The sequence below is a fragment of the Balearica regulorum genome, chromosome Z (assembly GCF_011004875.1).
Source record: "Balearica regulorum gibbericeps isolate bBalReg1 chromosome Z, bBalReg1.pri, whole genome shotgun sequence".
Lineage (NCBI taxonomy): Eukaryota > Metazoa > Chordata > Aves > Gruiformes > Gruidae > Balearica > Balearica regulorum.
Genome location: NC_046220.1, coordinates 20,166,208 through 20,182,124, shown reverse-complemented (window position 1 = coordinate 20,182,124; position 15,917 = coordinate 20,166,208). Strand labels below are relative to the sequence as shown.

Here is a 15,917-nt window from a genome sequence, read left to right as displayed (position 1 = left end):
AAATCCCTGCTTCAATAATGAATTAAGTACTCTCCTCTTTGGTGATCCACTGGCATATTTCAACGTGAAATCACTAACATTTGACCTTACATTTGTAAATACCAAGAACCAAAAGCTTGTAATACTTTGCCAAGTAAATATCTTTATTTTACGTATTATCAAGCTACATTTTTCTGACAAATAGGCTACCTCTCACTAAATTCTTGACTTGCAAATCCACATCTCCCAGAGTTACTATGTGCCTAGAACATAAAACTTACTTTAAATACAAGTGTAATCTGAGAATGCTTGTATAACCTGTCATTTTGGTTCTGCTACTGACAAATAGTAACTTTAACCATAATGTGTACTATCTAGGAGTCCTGGAAGTACACAATGCCATTCTACAGAAGCTGATAGGCACATGATCTGCAGAATTGTCAGCTGCTCTTTAGGTGCTGCAACAATAGTTTAAAGAGGCCAGTTTAGTTGTGTCAGAGCTATTGTACACAATGAATTGCACATGTGTAGTCAAAACCCATCACAAGTGACACACACACCTAAGTAATTTAATCCACACTATAGAACAAAAAGAAATTCTGAAAGAAATATGAAACACCAAGCTTGCTACTGAACAAGAACTTAGCTCTAACCCATTAATTTCTTATTCTCAGCTCCTCCACCTCCAAGAAAATAGGGCGACACCATATATTTGCTATCCAGGAGACAGGCAGCTGAGAGTTTGGTAGGTCCGCTAAAATCACCTGCAAAACTTCAGTGCAAACCCAGTAAGACACGACACGACGATGATATGACACTAATTGACAGGATGTTGAACCGAGGCACACATGTCGACAATCGCGTAGCACCCCCCTCAAGGTGGTTTACCTTGGCAAGACAGGTCTCTATCGTCACCACACAGCCCTTCCGCTGAGAGCCGGCACGGTGCGCAGCGCTTCCCGGGGGCCGGCGGCAGCCGCCTCAGGCCACATGGCGACAGCCACAGCCACGCCGGACGCAGGGAGGCTCCGGCCGCCGCCGGCCCGGCCCGCTCGCAGGGTAACGCACCGCCGCCCAGCTCTGCCACTTCCCTCCCCTCCCGGTGCCCCGTCCCTCTCCAAGGGCCGCTACCTCCACCTGCCCCGCCGGGCCCTCCGCGGCCCAAGCCTCCTCAACCGGCCGCGCCGGCCTGCTCCGACCCGCCGGACACGAGGGCGGGTGGCTCACCTCGTTGTTGAGGTTCAGCACGGGAGCCATGGCACCGGCCCGTGCTCGCAGAAGTCCGCGGTCCGCCGTGCCCTGGCCCGGCCCCCGCCGCCGCCTCCCCTCCGAGCTCTCCCCACGCCGTTGCACAGGCAGCGCTAAGCGAAACCGCGTACATGCGCCGTGCGCGCCACAGCAGGCCCGCTCCCGGTTGAAGCTCTATGGGTAGAGCCTCTCTAGGCCAGATCTCCAAGGCCTCGGTCCTCCGACTCCGCCCTAGCCGCGCGACTTCCGGGCGACTCGAGCGCGCCTTGTTCCGCGGGGTCCCGCCGCCCCGCCCCGCCCCGCCCCCCCGCAGCCGCGGGGCCTGCGCTGGCCTGGGTGCCGTGCCGGGCCGTGCCGAGCCGCGGGTGGGCCCTGCGGGTCCCGGCCGCCCCGCAGCCTCCGGCCCCCCAGCCCGGAGTCCCGTTTCCCTTCGAAGTGGGGGATGAAATGAGTTTTCTTCTGGTTCAGGCCGGGGATAAGGAAGAGGATCCCGATCCTCGCCTGAGGCGCGTGTTTGGGAAGAGCTCGCCTCACGTGAGGTTAAACCTGACACTTCTCGCTGTTGCGTTGCGTTGCGTTTCGTGCTGCTACATTGCATCATCAGCTGGCTGAATCAAACACCTGAAAAGATGTACACCTCGAAATCCTAAAATAAAGACACGTCTGCCCCGAATCATTCATAATCTCAGAAATAATCTGGGATTTTTGCTTTTCTCGTCGTTACTGCCATTATGGACCTAGTCTAAGAAAGGTTACATGAGTGGACAGTGAACAGTGCCATATTTCAACACTTTGCTTTATCCTCTCCCACTGCCCCCTTTTCCTTATGACACAACATTTTCGAACTGCTTCAAAATTTTGAGATTGATTTTTCCATTTGTGCGGAGAGCAGAGTATGGATTGTGCAGAAATTAAGTTGTCTGAAGCTTTAGCCCTAAAGTGTTATATGCACAATTCATTTTAAGTTGCTGTAGTGAAGTGGGGCTGAGCATGTGGTTTAGCCTTTGCGAGATCTTGGTCTGAAAAGTTTGGCAAAGTTTCATCAGAACTTTTCCTCATTATTTCCAGTTCTTTGTGCTAGGAGGAGTTGTTGATTTAAATTGTTATAAATATTTTTCTATTTTACTGAAACGTGACTTTTACAAAACTCATGCCTAAATGTAAGCAACTCTTAGCACGTCTAGAGAGTGAATCAGTTATTGTTTCACATTACTGTTTATCTGTTGCAGCATTAAAAAGAACTGAGATCATATTTGAAAATATTTGGGGAAATTGTTTTAAATATAAACCCTTTTTGTTTATATGAATAAAATCAGTTTCAGGAAATGCTTTGGACATTCACCAGCAATTAGCTGGCCCCTGGATGGCACTGTTGTGCCTGGAACGCTTCTTTGAAGTCTGAATATTTAAATAAATACAGCTGTTGTCAGCTGTCTCTGTAATGCATTTTGTCTGCAGGATTTAGCATTTAGATTTTCATGTTTGGTTTCTAACTGGTGCTCAGGTATCCCTGAGAGTGAATTGCAGCTAAATCACCTTTGGCTGTAGTTTTTATCAAGTCTTGCATGCAAGTGGGATCAGGCCAGGCTAGTCCTTCAAAGTAAAACTTTGAAGTTCCATTTAGGATGTTTGAGAAAGTGGTACCGGTTGTTCAATATCAGTCTAGGTTTCATTTCAAATAATAACGAGCCAACTGAAAGTACTTTGAACCCATCCTTTCATAATGTAGTAAAGGTATTTGGTTCCACCAGGAGCTGAACTTCAGGTTAAACATATAGTTGCCGAGAGTGCTTTGGCTCTGACTGCAGGTGAGGGGTATTTACTGCAGCTGCTGTTTCACAAAAATTCTGACTTGGGCAGTTACATCCAGCCTACCTAAATTCAGCCAACTGTCATACAGTATTTGCTTTTTATTACCACTGATGCAAGCAGCTATAGTGTTCTACATAAGAAGTAGCTGCATTTGATTTTGTCTGCATATAAAGTAGTCTTGGATGTGATGCACTCAATACCATCAATGTATTTTTAAAAATTAAAGAATATGATGTCAGATCTTGATGGGATTTGTATGCACTGAGTGTAAAATTGGAATCAGAAACTAAATAAGGGAAGATTTTCCAAGGAAAATAAAGAGGTGCTTTCCTTTGTCTTGATCTTTCATGCAAAGCTAATTCCTAGATATGCCAGTCTTAAATTCCATTGTGCACCTTAGCAAAGAGATGGAAAAAATTGGGATCCAGGAGCCAGCTACGGTTCTGTGACTCCAACCAGTGCCAGCCTGGCCTCACATCAGTTATGGTTGTTCCCTGCCCGTGTAACCTACTGGGTCATAACTTCAATTTTCCTTTCCATTTCCTCTGGACAGTGAAATAACTTGCTTTGGAAGGTTCTCATAGACCCTGATGACATACTTCTGGCCGTTCTTCCTCCAAATATTTTGTCTTCTTGTTACTCAGTCACTGATGAAAATAAGTATTTTTGTTGCTTTCATCTTTTTAAGCCTCACTGGCCTTCCAGAGTTTAGAATTGCTGTGCCTCACAGATGGTTCATTGGCTCTTTGTCATACTATTTTTTAACTTAAATTCATTCAAGTCAAGATTTTCTTGTCAGCTTGTCACAGTCAGGATGCTCTGAGGCATTGCCCCATATAACACTTTCATACTTTGATGCTTTGTTCTGACCTTTCTTCCTTTCATGTCAGTATTTCACTCAGATATTTTGGCATGCTCTCTCAGTGTTTGAAAGCATTTTTCCGTACCATCTTCTCTATTTTGAGAACAGCTGCCTGTGTGTGCACGTGGTAGGGCAGCATGTTTACGTTGCAGAACAACACAGGGAAGTCAGAGTGCTAAGCTTCTTGAAGAAAAAGGGGGTTATGACTGGGTCCCCTTTGTCTTGGCACTCTCCAGGCTTGTGTGATGTGGTAGCAGCTGTGTAGACCATCCTGCAGCTACATCTGCCCTTGATCCCAGAGGCCATGCATATAAGTCATGTTTTTGGAGTGCTTGCTGAAATTTGTGATGATTGCACACACTTTCACTCACATGCACAGTACAGACCTAATGAAATATGCATTGTTTGTTTTGTATTGAAAATTATAAGTAAATTTTAGCAATTTCAATTAATTGTTCATGTTTTGTGTACCAAATTTAAGAATTTAAGAAGTTTCACAGTATGAAAGTGCCAATAACATTAACTAGATACTGAGGACCACAAAACCAGGAGGTGTTCTGTGACTTGTAACTTCCTGTATAGCAGCCAGTGCTCTGACTTTTCCTGGAGGAGTTCTTTTTACTGATACCAAAGCATCTGTTCTGGGCTTCCTTGCTTTCTTGTATTGGAAATTACTTTTTTTTTTTTTTTTTAAATTATAATAAAACTTAACGGATCTAGCTGACATTAGGAGCCCTTTTTTTTTTTTTTTTTTTTGCTTAGCTCTCTACATATACGCAGTAAGAGAAAATTTCAGCATCACACAACAAGCAACTGAAATAGCCAAGTGAACTACTGAAACTGCTTCTTATAAAAGGAAAACATAGGATATAGGAATTAAGTGATTTATGATAGGTTGCAGAAGTAAACAATGTGATTATGCTTTTAAACTTAATGTCTCAGGTTGGAGTTCACCACAAGGTCATCTTTCCGGGCTTTATTTTTCATAAATATTTATTAAATTCATAAATATTTTTGAAATTTAAGTGCTCATAGTATGGCTGAACATTGAATGGATTCTAAGTAGGAAGCAATCTCAAAGTTAATTCAGCTTCTTTAATACAGGAGGGATCTGATCACTTCAAGTTGAAATACGTTGAATTTCACTGAAGACCCTGTTCTAGTGTGTACATAACAAGGGAAGTAGCCAGTAAGCATGTATGAAAACACAAAAACTGTTAGTAGTTGAGAAAGTAATAAGAAAAATAAGTCTGCAATAACAAGCGCATTTTTTTCTTTCTATCCTAAAAGTCAAAATAACTCATTTCATGAAACATGTTTGTAGACTACCAAGGAATTTTTTTACATATATTTTTCAGTCTTTTTCTTATGAAAATAATAATTCACATTTCAATACAATAATTAAATTATTAATAAGATTCACTCTGTATTAATATTGTCTTGTTCATGTGTTAAAAACAAGGTGAATTGCATTTTCTGACTAATCTTTTTCTAAAGGGCATGTTCACTGGATTTTTGGTGTGAATTAATATAATGAAATTACCCATATTTTAGCAACTACATGGCATTCACAAAACACACTGTTACAGTAATGACATTAGCATTTTGCAGCATGTTGGCTTGACTGGAATAAGATCCAGCTATAACTGGGCTCATACATATGGCATAGTAGTTTCTGTGCATTGAGAATATAGTACAAGAAACTTAAATGGAAAGCATTTCATATGTTATGCATAATCTTATTTTTTTATATGATGGGCTAAGAGTTTGTAAAAAAATATTAAATACATGAGAGCCTAGAAACACTCCACCCGAGGAGTAACATTGTCTAGCATAGCAGTTTTTGCAACTGTGTTGCAAATCGTGGATTCTGTTAACTGAAATTGGTGTTAAAAGGTATTCCAGAACAGTGGCAGTACTCACCAAACTTCTTGAGAAAAAGGTGATAGCATTTTAATAACATTTCTAAGACAGCAAAAAGCCTATTTCAAAATATACTAAATATGCTTTCTCAAGTAATACTAAGAAATTGAGATTCTTCGAAGTATAAATGTAGTTTGACATCTGACAGAGAAGAGCATATAATAATTGGTTTTCTGCAAAGAATTATTGTCATCTTGCATTTCCTAGTTTAATGCCATTTTAATGTATCTTTGTCCTCCTTTTCATAGTACCTTGTAAATACAAATACAAGTGTTATTTGCTTGCATTAGTGAGCAGCACTGAGAGACAGACCTCAAGTTTGACACTGCTTGCTCCCTCACCTCACCATGATAACTGTCTATACACAGTTTTCTGTTGACTCCAATAGTGTCTGGGAAAGAATATTAGGGTCCTTAAAGTAAAGACAAGAAGCTTGTATTTAATGCATAAGGCAGGCTGCAAAGGGAAGGATGGTAACGTGGAAATTACTTTCTAGGAAGATGATTTATGCGTAGAGTGCAAAGGCACAGAACCGTGTTAGTCAAGGCCATGGACTATGATGTGACAATAAATACCACAAAAATGGTAACAGAAACCTGGATGAGAGTATCAGCTCCATGAGTGGATAAGAAAGACTGTATTTTGAAGGCAAAATTATTATGCCTTAGACAAGGAAGTTCTCTGAATATTCAAGGCCCAGTATACATCTATAGAAAAGATGGCAATGGTGCTGCTGTCATTGTTGATTCAGATAGGAGGTGGGAGAAATGGCTGGAGGCTAAAATTAGGGTATTAGCCTAGTTGATGATTAGACCTGACAAGATAGCAGGAGGACAGGCTGAAACATGAGTTTGACTAAGGGGCAGTTTTGGAGTAGAAAGCTACATCTGTATGTTTCAGTCCAGAAATGACTGCTGATTTTGTGATAGCAGAAATGATTACTCAGAGGTAAGATTCAGGGGGAAAAAAGGACTAAAGACTGAGCTCTTTCCGATCCCTTGCAGGAGGATGACTTGACAATTAAGCTGCAGAAGCACTCTAAAGAGATCCCATGAGCAGAAGCTGTGTGAGCATAAAATAACAAGATTACAGTGGGTCTTTGTCACAGATAAAAAACAACTGACATGCTGGGAAAGATGAGAATGGAGAAGCGGGTCTGATTCTTCAGAGAGAGATTGTTGGAATTCATAATAAAAAATGCACTGGGAGTGTATATAGCATCTAGGGTGAAAGCTAGACAGGATGAGTCCTAATACCGAGTCCCTGGAAGGGAATTCAGAAGTGGGTGATGGAGCTTGGAGGTAGACAGGGAAGGGGTCTATGGGATAGTAGCTGGAGTACCTGATGGAATTAAGTGGGGCTGTCTGCTGATTATTGTGAAGAAAAAGCTGCAGAGAATGAGTGGGCAAGGAAAGGATAAATTTTAGTATGAAACTGAAAGTAAGTGGGATCAGGAATATCATGGGGTTGCTAGTGCAAATGTGGAGGTCTGCATAGGCAAGTAATGAGAAACTTCTTGTCTAAAATGGAAGAGAATTTGGCGTCCATAGAATAATGTTAGTTACTTATGTGAAAATAGAAAGTGAAGAATCATAGTTTAATTGTACTCTGATAATTTAGAAAATATTTTATTCCAGAATTTAAATTCTATAAGAATAAATTTTCTGTATAGAAAAGTCTGAGGGCCAAAGTTCATCACACCCAATGTTAGGCTTTTACACAGGATGTTTAACCAGGAGTCAAATTAACATTAATTGTCCCTTCCATTCCCTTCAGAGGGAGACAGAGGGATTCTTCCAGAGAGCACCTGAGCTTACCTAGGATCTTGCTGCTGAGGATAATAGGATGCTAGGGTGACTAGGTTCTTAACTTAAATGCTTCAATTAAAGTTGGGTAGGATGAGTCTTGGCATTGGTATCATTTTAGTTGTGAGGCAGGGCTCAAAAATGTGAACAGTATAGTTGGTATTTACTGTTTACCTAAGTCTGAAATCATAAACAGATGTGATTTACTGCAGCTATCATAAGGTGTTTCTTGGGTACTCCCAGTGGTAATTAAAAATCAGTGTTTGAGTCAGTGTCATCTTTCATCAGGTTCATGTACAAAAGCAGTTGGGAGATGGGAGTCTTACAGTGTGTTTCAAGGGGCATCTGACTAATAAAGCTCACTCTCTGTTTTCTTTCTCCTTTAAAACTGATCTAGGAGTTCAGTCTGTGGAGCTGAGCAGAATTCAGCCACAATTCCTCTCAGAGGAGTCAAATCAAAGGAACTCATCAAACTCCACAGACCAGAATGTGACTTAAAGCTGTCTGGTGGAGTCTGCTCGCTTTTTAAGTGAAGCCTTAGTTTGGTAACTCAAATGATTAGAGTTTTTCAAAATCAGACTTTGGAAGAGTACTGTTTTGGAATTGCATATTTGCACAATATTGTTAGGTGGTGATTAATGAGAATCCCCTTTCAGTATTGATACTAATGATAGTTTTGATATATCGAGAAAGATGACAGACATACAAGAACAAATTTGTAACGGTGTGAGTCCTCTAAATTTCTTTCAGTCTACTAATTAACATTTGTTTTTACCAGAATTTGCAAAGGGTTGTTGCATTTTAACCTAAGCTTCTTAAAGGGATTGTTTCCTCATTTGCTGTTCTCAAAGTAAAGTAAATTTGTACTAGGAAAAAAAAATACACTTTTTTTCTTTCAAAGAAAAAAAGCAAAATATAAACAAAAGTCTAGAATGCACTATAAGTCTTCTTAAAGTAATTAGTTACAGTAGTTCTTGGAACAATCATATTTTCTATCACTGGTCTTCTGCCATTAAAGACACAGCTGCTGGCAGTTGTGAGCATAATTACTTACAGAACTAAAGTAGGTTCTAAAAAGTTTGGGTAGCTAAGAATATGAACAACTAAGAAAAGTTGCAGTATTAGGTACATACTGTATTTTATGTTCTCATACATATTTCATAAACTGCCCTTCTATGTCTTCACCTGGTCATCTGGTACAATTCTGAATAGGAAAGTACATTACTGGTCAATTTAAAGATCTGTATAATATAGCAGATGGATTGTAGCAACTTCAGAGCAGTAAGTTCTACTGATAAGCATGGGACCCTAATCAATGGATACCAATTTGTAGTAAGAAGTTTTCAAAGATGAATGCATCATTTCTTTCACCAAAATGAGCAAAAGGTTAAAACTAAAAATTTTGGATAATCTCTTTTCAAAATGTGGTTTATAACACAGGCTGCTTTTTGTTTTATACAGCTTGCTGGAACAAAAAAACTGGGAGATGTTATGCTTTTTTTTTTTTTTTTTATGTGGTCCTGGCTTAGAAATAGTTTGCAGTTAGTCTTAGAAAGCAATCTGAAGTTAATGTTAATACCTAAATGCAATTTATGATGTAGCTTTGAGAGTAAGAGTCTGTAGTGGAAATTCTGACTGATGAATCTGTCACTGCAGCAGCATTAGCAGAATTGTATTTTGAGGTTTTTATAAATGGAGTTGAAAAATACAGCTGAAAAATTAGTAAGTCTTCTTAATTTACAGGGTTGTTGAACCAGCAAAAAGTGTTTCATTTAGAAGCACTCTGTATCATTGCAAAAGAGCACATTGTGTGATATACCGAGAGTTTACATAATGTGATCCTTTGGCAAAGGTTAAACTTACTGAGCTCTCAAGCTGCAAAATGATGGAAAAAATCTGCTGTCTTTCTAATGTCAAAGCAATTGTTGAATGTTTGCTGTGAGACCAGAAAAACTGAAACTGGACATAATTTTCTGAATTCTGAAGACAATATATATAATTTTTAACTTCAAATACTTTTCTCTATTATAGCAATGTTTCAAAGTAACATCAGTGGCTACACAGTAATTTCTATATTCAGTTTGAAAAGAAGTGTTTTTGGTGTGAAAATGATGATAAAGGAAATCACTGCTGTAATATTTATGCTACAGACACAGATATTCCCTGTTTTTGAGCTTCCAGGGAATTTATGGTGCTGACTTAGTGTTTCAGTTTTGTTATGTTTTCACTGACAAAATTAATTCTTTGTGGGAACTTATATGCATAATTTCTGGCAAAATACAACTTGTAGTTCTTAATCTGTTCCACAGATTACTTCTAATTTGTGAGATAATGAAATCTTTTGGTTATAATTTTCTTTGGAATTTGGCTGGTTTTGCAATTTAGCAAAATTACACATTAACAAGCTCACTGAACTTTTAACTCACATTCAGTATTACCAGCAGAATCCAAAAACTACAGACTTGTTTTAAAAATAATCTTTCAGAAATTTCCAATTAGGAACCCCCACCTTTTTTTTTTTTTTTTTTTTTTTTTTAATATCAGGAGAAGAGAACTGTTCTGGGATTCATGAAGCGTGAATTCCGAATATAGCCAAGTGACCTCTCAGGTACGCAGTATTTTTATATTTTTTTTAGTTTTGAGCTTTGTTCGCTAGGTAATTAATAGAATCATATAATCATTTAGGTTGGAAAGGACCTTTAGGATCACAGAGTCCAACTGTAAACCTAACCCTGCCAAGTCCACCACTAAACCACATCCTTAAGCACCACTTCTACACGTTTTAAATACCTCCAGGGATGGTGACTCCACCCTTCCCTGGGCAGCCTGTTTAAGTGATTGACAACACTTTCAGTGAATAAATTTTTCCTACTACCCAATCTAAACCTCCCCTGGTGCAACTTGAGGCCGTTTCCTTTTGTCCTATTGCTTGTTACTTGGGAGAAGAGACCAACACCCACCTGGCTACAACCTCCTGTCAGGTAGTTGTAGAGAGCGATCAGGTCTCCCCTCAGCCTCCTTTTCTCCAGGCTAAACAAACCCAGTTCCCTCAGCCCCTCCTCATCAGACTTGTGCTCTAGACCCTTCACCAGCTTCGTTGCCCTTCTTTGGACACACTCCAGCACCTCAATGTCTTTCTTGTAGTGAGGGGCCCAAAACTGAACACAATACTCGAGGTACGGCCTCACCAGAGCTGAGTACAGGGGGACAATCACTTCCCTCGTCCTGCTGACCACACTATTGCTGATACGAAGATGAAGACACCCTTCCAGATGACCTTATGGTCCCCATCCCCTCTGCAAAACACAACTTCCCCATGCCACACAGCTCCTGCCACACAAAGGCTGCCCATGGCAATGTGCACATGCCTCATGCTGTGGGCCAATGCACCATAGCAGCGTGCCCTCTTAGGGTGCCCTGTACCAGCAAGGCCCAGCCTTGGTGTAGTGTCTGATTTCTGCCATGCTTCCCGCCACACCCACAGCACTGGTGCTCTGCCTTCACTGTCCTGCCTGCCTCCTCCTGCCCTTGCCTCCCACCACCTCCCAGCACACTGCACTCTCCATCTGCCCCAGCTCTGCAGAGGGGCTGAAGGCTACCCACCCCCCTGCACCACCTTGACGAGGCAGAAAGACCTCCTCAAACTTCAACCCACCCCAAGGATGTGGAAGATATGTCTCCCAATCTCACCAGAAGTGCTGACACTGGCAGGTCAAAAAGGAGGTGGGAGGATGGCCCTGCACCATTAGCACCCATCCGGTCAATTTCCACATCATGTGCGAGGAGGTTATAGAAGGAGGACCACAAAGTCCAGGGCAAGAAAGGAAGGGGGAAAACGCAAGACGAAAAGGGTCAGAGACAAAAGGGTGTCCCCGGGTGGTCTTCCATCCCAGTACTCACTGCTGGCCTGAGCCAGCACTGTCCTGAGTCCCCCACCCTGCCACAGCCCTGCTTTCCGCACCACCAGCTTTCCCCCATGGCAGCGCACACCCTCCCTGGGGCATAGGTGAGGTGTTCTTCATACAGCTGAAAGAAGCCTCACGTCCACAGCCTGCAGACTTGAATCACCCCACTGTCTGCTGCAGCAATATAAATCACAGCTGTCAAGCACTCCAGGAGATTTTTAGAGAGTGCTGATAACTCTAACACAGATGACTGAGGAGCCAGTGACAGAAGATGCTCTGCTGAACCTAATATATACAAACAAGGAAGAGCGGATCAGCAATATGAAAGTCAAAGACAGAATTGCTAGCAGTGACCCCGAGATGGTGGAATTCAGGATCCTGAGAGAGGGGAACAAAAGAAAAAAAAGCAGGATCATAACCCTCACCTTCTCAGTCAGCTGCTTGGAAGAATCCCATGGGATACAGTCCCGGACGGGAGTCCATGAGAGGTTGATTTTTCAGGTATCACCACCTCCAACCTCAAGAATGAACCATTCCAACACAAAGAAAGTCAAGCAAAGGCAGCAGAGGCCTGCAGGATGAACAAAGAGATCATGACCAACTCAAATGTAAAAGGAAAGCAGACAAGGTGGAAACAGAGGCAGATGGCCTGGGAGGCCAACTGTGCACCTGTAGTTGAATATGGTGAGGGACATGAAGGGTAACACAAAGGGCTTCTGCGGGAGTATCAGCAGCCAAAGGAAGACTAGGGAAAATGAGAGCTTACTGAGTGGGGAGGAGATTTCTGATAAAGGACCTAAAAAAGGCCAAGGCAATCAACTGTTCTTCCTTGCAGTCTTTACTGGTAAGAGCAGCCTTGAGGAATCCTTGGTCCCTGAAACCAGTTGGAAAGTCCAGACCAAGGAAGACTTATCCTTGGTGGAGGAGGATCAGGTTAGAGAACATGTAAACACAGTGGATGTACACTAGTGATCCTTCCCCTCAACTCAGACCTGGTGAGAGGCATCTGAAATGCTCGGTTCAGTTCTGGGCTCCCCAGTGCAAGAAAGATATGGACATCCTGGATCAAGTGCAGTGAAGGGTTATGAGGATGAGTACGGGACTAGAACATCAAGGAGCAGGTGAGAGAGCTAGGACTGTTCAGCTTTGAGAAGGCTCAGGGAATCTTATCAAAGTATGTAAATACCTGATGGAAGTAGTGGTGCCCACTGACAGGATGAGAGGCAATGGGCACAAACTGATAATAATAACAAAACCAGGATGTAAGTACATTTATTTTTCTATTTTGAAACAGAGCATAGGTAAGTGATGGAAAGAAGGGTCTATGCAGTTCCTAATGATCAGTGTTTATGATGCAAGTCTCAATTCTTTGGGGTTTCTCGAGCAACTTTAATGTCATGTCTACGGGAACACCAGTGGCAGAATCTAGTATTTTCATCATCTGGCTTTCTGCTAGAATGATAAAGAGACGTTAGTCAACAGACTTGAATGATTTGGACAAAAAAGAATGCTTTCCTCTTTCTTATTTTTCAGTTTCTGACATGTAATTTTCTAAGAAGGTGGACTTTCTGTAGCAAGTGAGTGGAGGAACATGCTAGGACATGTAAGAGTCATGGAAGGTATTACTGCATAAATAGTTTGGGAACCTGCCATGGTTTTCTTCACACACTCCAAATTAGGCCTGACTTTTCAGTCCATTGAAGAGTAGACTGAGTACAGGCTCTGTCTGGTGATTGTCAGGGATTTCTTGATTTTTCTTACTGTCTTTTTTCAAATTGCTTAAATTACGTATGTCTGGTCTTGGTTCTAACTTGGCCTTTCATTTCTGTAATAAAAGCCTGCCTTTGAAGCAATAAGCTATGAAACAGAATGTGTAAGTAGTAACATCTGTTGGGTTGGGTTTTTTCATTTTCTCTTGCAAATGCATTGAAGTTTTCAGCTCTGCATTTTAATTTATAATAACTATAGGAAGAATATTTTAGAATATTTTGTAGTATTAGCAAATTGTTAAGCCTGCTAATAGATAAGTTATCATACATTAGTGTTTCTTTTTTATCACTGTTTGACTTCTGTGTGTGTGTGTACAAGTGTGCCATGGATTTGTGACTTTGTTTAGCTATTGCATGAGAGAATAAATAGAAAAGTCTTTTCTACTGCTGAGAAAAATTTACAGGAATTCATTCACAAGGTCTTCATAAGGCTGGTGCAGCAGCATCTGCACGGCTGAGTTAGTGCAGACACAGATCTGCTCAGATTTCGTTTCTTTTGAAGCAAATAGAATAGCAAGTGAGTTACTTGGCCTCTCTTTTGCTTCTGTTGCTACAGAAAACTCCCAAAACAGTTGACAACAGTACCAGGTAATTGTTCAGTCACAATACCTTGGGATTGTTGTAGGCTCTTGGTTTTTACTGGTTTTGAAAAGCAATGACTGGCTTGATATAATAAGTAAATATGCATATGAGTTCTCCTGAAAATGGTCACCATAAGTGAATATCCGTAAGTGGATGGCAGTTATGGTGATACAAGGCTCTGAATGAATAGCAGTTATTTTATATGCATGCACATAGTGATCTTGTCTAGTTCTCTGCCAGTGAACTTTGAAAATCCCTAGTCTGAAATAGTATCTTGATTAACACCTGATTCTTCCATTCATGTCAGTCATGCCTGGAAAATGAAAAGTATATTCATTTTGTTCCAATCAGAAAGAAGCATATTTCAACGGCAATGAATATATGAATAAGAAATCCTGTGAAATGATTTCACATCCTCTGATTTCTTGCTGTCCAATGATGCATACCCACCTCTGGGATAATTTTAGAGAGAAGGATGGCCATAACAGACATGTTAAGGTCTTTTCAGACTGGTAAGGATTTAAGAATTTTATTTATTAAGGTCCTAAGTGGCTTGCTCAAAGTTCTTGCTCAAATTTGTGATCAAGCCAGGGAAATAAATTTGGTTTCTGTTTTTCAGCTTCCTGGCCTATCTACAGCATTAACAACATTTTAATCACTGGTTTCCAAAGGAAGGTTACATCAGTCCTTCTTCTGGTTCCTCATTTGTTTATTTATAGGTGGAAAGGCCTGACTGCATGACTATTGTGCAATGGAATAGTTTTGGAAAGTAGACAGAAAGTTGATGGCTCAGCCTCCATATGACTTCTCTGCATAACTTCTAGAGGAGTAGAGAATGCTAATGGATTCTGATTGTACTCCTTACCCTGACATGGAAGCTCCTGGGGAAAGCAAGCAAGGTCAGGAGAGTCCTTAGCCACTGAATTGTTCTCTGCAGTTACTGGCAGCAGGCTATCAGGATGCTTTAATTTATGTGAGGGTCAAGTAAGCCAATTGCAGGACTGCTGGCAGTTCAAAACTGGCAAAACCTCAATTGCTGAGCACAGCTCAACTGGGAACCAGAAAATCTAGGCTGAAATCGGTGTATCTGAAATCTGCAGCGCATAAGCACCCTTGTGCGTAGGCTTCACACATAGTTTGGCTTCAGCTCATGTAAGTAATTCATCCACTTAGCCAGACCTTTTTTATACAAATTAATTTCAAGTCTCTTGTTAAAGCTCACTAATTAAGATTACTCTTGAGTCCTGAGTGGTTTGGGAGGGGCAGAAGGTTAGTCTCATTATAATGATCTGACTGATGGGTCTTTTTCTACTACCTCTAGAAGGTATTTCTTTTAGAGTTCATGAGTTTGTTTATGATACCATTAAAATGAAAAATTGGTGAAGAAGACCAGAAGCCAATTTCCACACTGCTTTTTGAATGATTATACAGTCATTAAAGTAATATATGAGCCTCAGTGGACTATGCAAGTAGAGCGAAAAGAATGAGATTCACCTTGCATACATAGTCTGAAAAATGCTGTGTGAATAATTTATTTTTGTGGCCTGGTGTCAAACCTGGAAACTTGAAGAAAAAAAGTTCAAAATCATATTATTATGAATTTAAAATCGTGGCCATTTACACCAATTTTGCACTTCCCATATAAACCACATATTTCCTATTGTGTAGAATAGCATTTGGAAGAGCATCTAGAAAAGAACATTTTTTCTTGCTTCACCTTTCTTTGTATTATTGTCTGACAAATTATTGAAAAGTTATCAATAAATTACCACCGCTTTATTCAAATAAGTTGCTGTACAGTCTTTGTTTTGCCATATTGTTTTTGCAATGGATGTCTCAATGGTTAAAAATCCCCAGTTGCTGTCATGTGTGATGCTTTGAATGATTCTATTATTGACTCATAAAATGCCTGCTCCACCTGAGGTCCTTGATTTGGGTTGTCTGTGGTAGATTACTCTTGTAACATTGTGTGGTGGGTTGACACTTGCCAGGTGCCCACCAAAGCTAAATTTTATTTGCTTTATGAATACAA

At 40.8% G+C, this 15,917-nt stretch overlaps 1 protein-coding gene across 1 annotated transcript in view; it reads right to left on the bottom strand.

The window, feature by feature from the left end:
- SRFBP1 (serum response factor binding protein 1) overlaps positions 1-1,475 on the bottom strand; it is an 89,844-nt gene extending 88,369 nt beyond the window's left edge. Inside the window, exon 1 of the mRNA XM_075740068.1 lies at positions 1,207-1,475. Within this exon, the coding sequence (XP_075596183.1) occupies positions 1,207-1,236 (30 nt within the window). The 5' untranslated portion in view covers positions 1,237-1,475. The remainder of the gene's footprint in view (positions 1-1,206) is intronic.
- Between the last annotated feature and the right edge of the window lie 14,442 nt (positions 1,476-15,917).